General features: G+C 34.5%; 1 protein-coding gene across 1 annotated transcript in view; it reads right to left on the bottom strand.

Annotated features, from left to right (window-relative positions):
- Nucleotides 1-894: 894 nt before the first annotated feature.
- The window catches only part of Adgrl3 (adhesion G protein-coupled receptor L3), a 485843-nt gene continuing 480737 nt past the window's right edge, over nt 895-6000 (bottom strand). The window contains exon 24 of the mRNA XM_031342882.1: nt 895-3804. Within this exon, the coding sequence (XP_031198742.1) occupies nt 3728-3804 (77 nt within the window). The 3' untranslated portion in view covers nt 895-3727. The remainder of the gene's footprint in view (nt 3805-6000) is intronic.

Here is a 6000-nt window from a genome sequence, read left to right as displayed (position 1 = left end):
GTAGATAACAATTGTCAAACTTAGAGATATATATACAGTGAAATAAAAATTAATAAAATATCCTATTGGATGAATACAATGTTACCATAAGCTAAGCTGTCTTTTAGATATATTAATATTTTTTGTCTTTGAGATTGTCATGAGTATATTAGAAAGGTTCATTCTAGTTGAAAGCAAAAATGTACCATGCACAGGATCATAACTCATCAGAAAGGAACCATGTTTTAAAGGATTGGCATGAATACAAATCACTTTGAAATCTTGATAAATACATCTCCTCATTCATAAAGAATTAGTCTGAGTCCTTAACAATGAAATTTTTTAATACTAAATATGTGTTAAGGGGCTTCAGAGATGGGTCAAGGGGAAAAATGGCTGTTGTACAAACATGTGAGCTTAAGTTTCCAACACACATAAGTTAGATACGGTAATGTGTTTCTATTACCCAGCCCTGGGAGTGGGGCATGCAAGCACATCTGGAGAGCTCAATGGTGAGTCTGCCTCGCCCATATAACAGGCTCTAGGTTTACTTAAACATCATGTCTCAAAACATGAGGTGAGGAGTTATAGAGGAAAATAACCAAAAGGGACCACTGGCCTCCACATGTGTATACATAGAAAAAGGTACCCATTTCCCATTTATACATTCACATACATATATATACCAAACACACACACACACACACACACACACACACACACACACACACACACACACCACTTGCACATGTACAAGCATGAACATTGGCTGGTAGCAAAGGTGCTAGAATGATTTTCTTTAGATAAAGGAATTGAAATTATTTCTGTTGGACATGACTCTTAGGGATTAGAAGACTGTATGAGGCCTTTAATTTAATTCCCCCAAGTGAAAAAAAAATTACATTGGTGTCTTAATTATTATTCAAGGTATCTCTTTTATTTTTAACTACTCAAAACTTTATCCTGATTAAGCACAATATTTACAAATAAGCTGCACCATGAAAACATCTCCAGCTTTTGAACTTTAGCCAAGAATGCTCCCTGTAAACTTCTAGTAATGAAATATGTAATTAAGTAGGCAGTAAATCCATGTACCTTAATTCTTAGCAGAATCCATACAGTAGACTAAACAGATCTTTTCAGTAACACAGGTGTTGTAAAACTATCACAGAAATTATAATATCAAGAAAATATCAGACATCATATCCCATAAGTTTTCAGAATAACTGCAATACAAACTTCAAGTATATTAATGTATTTATCATAAACAATTATGTTCTTTGAATAAGTTTTCAGTATTAAATCCCAAGAGCAGATATATATTTTGAAATTGAGTTTAAGAAATAGTAACTATGAGCTGAACTTTACATGATTGTTTTGAATCATGAGTCATGCTTGGGAATACAAGGAATGTATTTGGAAGTAGAATATTTCCTGATTATATTCACATCCACCATAATTTCAAATTTAAAATAGGTTTTCTCCTGATTCATGAAAAGGATATTTTAAAATTATCTATACAAATGTAAAGAGTAGTAGAAAGAAAGCAAAACATAACAGGAATTCTCAATCAATGATAGAGTCATTATGAAGCCCTAATAAATAAGACCATTTATGACTTTAATAAATAGCAGTTGTGAAGGTGAGCAAAGTGATAATCAGATTAAACAAAAAAATCCAAATGCATATCTATACATATGGACATACCACAGATGTAATATTTCTCATATGAAAGAAAAATGTTAAAATTTTCATTCTTTATGGAAAAAAAAGTGAAAATTTCCACACTATATACAAGTTATCCCTGATGCAAAACAAAAGACAAAGAACAATGATAAAGAATCGGTGAGAGCCTGGGTGAGAACACAGAAGGACATTCACACTCATGTCCTGAAAACAGAATGGGCACTGAGCAGAGGGAGGAGGGGGTCTGAGGGAAGAAGAGAAAGACGATGTTGGTGCAAAAGACAAATATTGCCTGTTTTGTCTCATATAGAAAAATACACAAAATGTCATTTTGGAACCCATTATTCCATGCATAAATAAAAAACCATAACAATAAATGAAGTGAAATGCTATAAAGTGAGAGAGAATATTTGTAACATCCTTACATAGTCAACTAAATACTAAAATGTTAATTTTAATTTTATCTGCACATTAACAAAAATGTATAAGATATGTTTTAAATGGTCAAATGGCACAGGAAGACTTTACATATTCAAACAATTAACTAAAATTACATGGAATCTTCAATGTGAAAAACCTTTCCACAATGAAGCCCACTTTATGCTACTTTAATAGCAAAATGATGGTGAATAATCCTTCCAATGGTAGAAAACAGGCAAAAATCCAGGATTTATGAGGTAATCATAATTTATTTAATGTAGACTTCTTTCTCAAAGAAAATACTTAAAAATAATCAATAAAAGTTAGGTGAAATACTTAAATTTATTTATAGAGAAAAATCCCAATAAATGAGTTTTCAAAAGCTGAACATTTTCCTAATCACAAAAGATAAACATGTTTTAAGTTGTCTTTTGACTATGACATCTAAAAGACTATTTCTGTTAATATTTTTCCTTTTAAATTTCTTAATTCTTTCTGTTAACAATTTTAGTAAATTTTGGCAAATGGATGGAAATATAATTCAGTTTTTCAGCATGACTAAAATTGGTTTTCATTATTAGTAAACGAGTAGAAGTACCAGCTATGTGATTTGTCAGTAGTGATGGCATGTAGTTTTTGATGAATAGTTTCTATCTAGAAACCTTAAAATGTTCTTTATATATGCTCTGAGATTTGGGACCACTAAATTTTTCTTTTACAAGGAAAATAGTCAAGAACAATGAACTTATTACTTAGATTCTTACTGATGCCACCTGTATTGTAAACTGTCTTATGTCATATGGATCAATGTTAGATGTTTGATGTTACATTATTACAAATATATATACACAATTATACACATATACATATGTATATTTAATAAAAGCAGGGAGTTAGAGAACAAGGGACATCAGATATTCTGAAATGTATCCTTAGATTTTGAAATACATGAAACAGGATACTCAAACATACTTCTATGCCTATTAGAATAATATTCATGGGTTTATATGCAACAAATAGATGTTCTGATCCTCTTATTTAAGACACTTTTAAAATTCATACTTTTGCCTGTAAGTCACTGACTATGGAACTGACCAGAGAGAGTTATGTTCTCTCTAAGCATCAAGAAGAAGCAAGTCCAATTCAGGCCTGGAGAGGGGAGGTAGACATGAAGTCCCAACCTTAGCTGAGGGGTTGTTGGCACTTGGAAGATGCTGGGAGAAGGAGAGTTAGTTTTCCTTAAAAATAATCACCCTTCATAAGTCCAACAAACTCCAGAAGAAGGCCATATATCCAAGAATATATGAACAGCACTAATTGATTTGACCAAAAAAAAGTTGCATAAAAAAAATAAACGGTGCAAAGTCAGGTAGGTAGGAAAGGAAGATGAGCGAGGAGGAGATGCGTGAGGGATAAATATGATTAAAGCACATTTTACAAAATTCTCAGAGAACTAAGAAGATGATTTCCAAACGAAATGCCTAAAGGAAGAACTGAATCCTCCTGTTACAACAATGAACTTTAATTAGAAAATTTTCAATGTACACATTTCTGCATTCAAATACTTTAATCATGATTTCTCCATCACATATGCATATTTTCACTGCCAGGTACCACGGATGATGTGTGTGGTAGATGAGCCTCAGGTCCATAAGTTCTGTGTCCTGGTGCGGGATGGGTCTGCACGGTGCACCTCGGGGGAGCTTCTGGAAGGCATCCCTGAACCAAAATAAGTCAGGTGAGCATTTTAAAATGCAGAAGGTATAATCATCACTCTGCTGTAAGTTCAATGAGACAGCAATAAGAGGAAAATGACAGTTTCAGCATGTGTAACTATGAATTCATGGCCTAAAAATATGAAGTAATAAGATGGAGACAATAACAAGGGCCAACATATGAATTTCATATGAATTAATATCTAAATCACCAATAGATATTCTAAACTATGCCCAAACTGATCACACACACACACACACACACACACACACACACACACACACACACACACTAAAGTCAATGTGAGGAGGGTGCTACTGCCAGCCTAACTAAAACTAAATAAAGTGAAACAGAGAATAAGGATATGAGAGAAAGAAAAAGAGGATAAAAGGAAGAAGAAGAAAAATAAGTCTTTTTGGGAGAGGAAGGGGAAGCTTTTGATGACTGCTTCTATTCCCTTAGGGGTTACAGCACTGTTTAAACAGTTTACCTGATCTTGATTTACTTTGGTAAGTGGTATCTGTCTAGAAAATCATCCATTTTGCTAAGAATTTCCAAATTTGTGGAGTACAAGTTTTTGAAGGAAGACCTTATGGTTCTTTGAATTTCCTGTGTCCGTTGTTATGTCTCCCTTTTCATTTCTGATTTTGTTTGGTTACTGTATTTCTGTCTTTTAGTTAGTTTGTCTAAGGATTTGTCTATCTTGTTGATTTTCTCAGAGCCAGCTCTTGGTTTCATTGATTCTTTGTATTGTTTTCTTTATTTCTACCTGAATGATTTCAGCTCTGATTTTGATTATGCCCTACCTTCTACTCCTCTTCAATGTGCTTGATTCTTTTTTATTTTTCTCTAGAGTGTTCAGGTATAACTTTTAAATTGCTCCTATGAGAACTTTCTAATTTCTTTATGGAGGTGCTTAGTGCTATGAACTTTCCTCGTAACACTGCTTTCATTGTGTCCCATAAATTTGGGTATTTTATGCTTTCATTCAGTGGGGGTAACCTTAGCTGTGACTCACAGCATTGGGGATATAGAACCTGAAGAGGTCACCTCTTGTAGCCAGGCAGGAACCCCAATAGAGAGATAGGGACAATAACCTACCTACAAAACATTTGACCCCAAATTTATCCTGTCTACAAGAAATGAAGAGACGGGAGGGGGGTAGGGGTTGGAGCAGAGACTGAGGTAGTTGCCAACCAATAAGTGGTCCAACTTGACACCCATCCCATGGGCAAGCACTATTAATGATACCCTGTTGTCCTTACAGACAGAGGTCTAGCATGGCTGTCCTCTGAGAGATTCCACCGAGCTGCTGACTCAGACTAATGCTGAGACCCACAGCCAATTAGTCGATTTAGTTTGGGGACTCTTATAGAAGAATTGGAGTAAGGAATGCAGACTCAAAGGAGATAGGAACTCCACAGAATGTCCAACAGAGTCAACTGACCAGACCCTTAGGTATCTTAGAGACTGATCCACCAACCAAAAAGCATACATGCTTTGGATCTAGGTCCCCTGCATATATGTAGCAGATGTGCAACTTGTTCTTTATATGGGTCTCAAATCACTAGAATGGAGGCTATCATAAACCCTGCTATCTGTTTTAGGGTATGTTCTACTTGGGCTGCCTGGTCTGGCCTCAGAAAGAGAGTATTGTCTAGCCCTGAAGAGACTTAGTGTACAAGGGTAGGGGGATATCTGTGGAGGAGCCTCACTCTCTCAGAACAGAAGGAGTGGAGACAGGACTGTGGAAGGGGATGACTAGGAGGGGGTCAATGAGAAGAATATAAAATAAGTAAATAAAAATTTAAAAATTCTTGTATGGTACCATGTGGCTACAGTCACAGCTATTTGAAACCGAGATGGAATATTACTAGAACATACAAATTTAAGATTCAGAACCAAACTAGAAGTTTGGTAATACATCCCAATTTTAAAAAGAATAAAATACCAACATTTGAATGCTGGTGAAAAAGGGAAATACGAAAACTTTTGAAAATAATTTCCATTCAATGAAATTGCAATTAGTTTGATCTTACACAGCAAAATATTATGAAATTTAAATATTCTTACAAATACATATAAAGGACACATAGAGGAAGATGGACAACTGATGTCCTAGTCCCAATCTACAAATTATCCAAATGCTGATCATTGGATAGTTCATTGGACAAATTGTAATATTCTGATTGATAAAAG

This window comes from Mastomys coucha, unplaced genomic scaffold (genome assembly GCF_008632895.1).
Source record: "Mastomys coucha isolate ucsf_1 unplaced genomic scaffold, UCSF_Mcou_1 pScaffold22, whole genome shotgun sequence".
Classification (NCBI taxonomy): Eukaryota; Metazoa; Chordata; class Mammalia; order Rodentia; family Muridae; genus Mastomys; species Mastomys coucha.
Note: the sequence above shows the minus strand (reverse complement) of the source record. Positions and strands in the feature narration are given on the sequence as shown.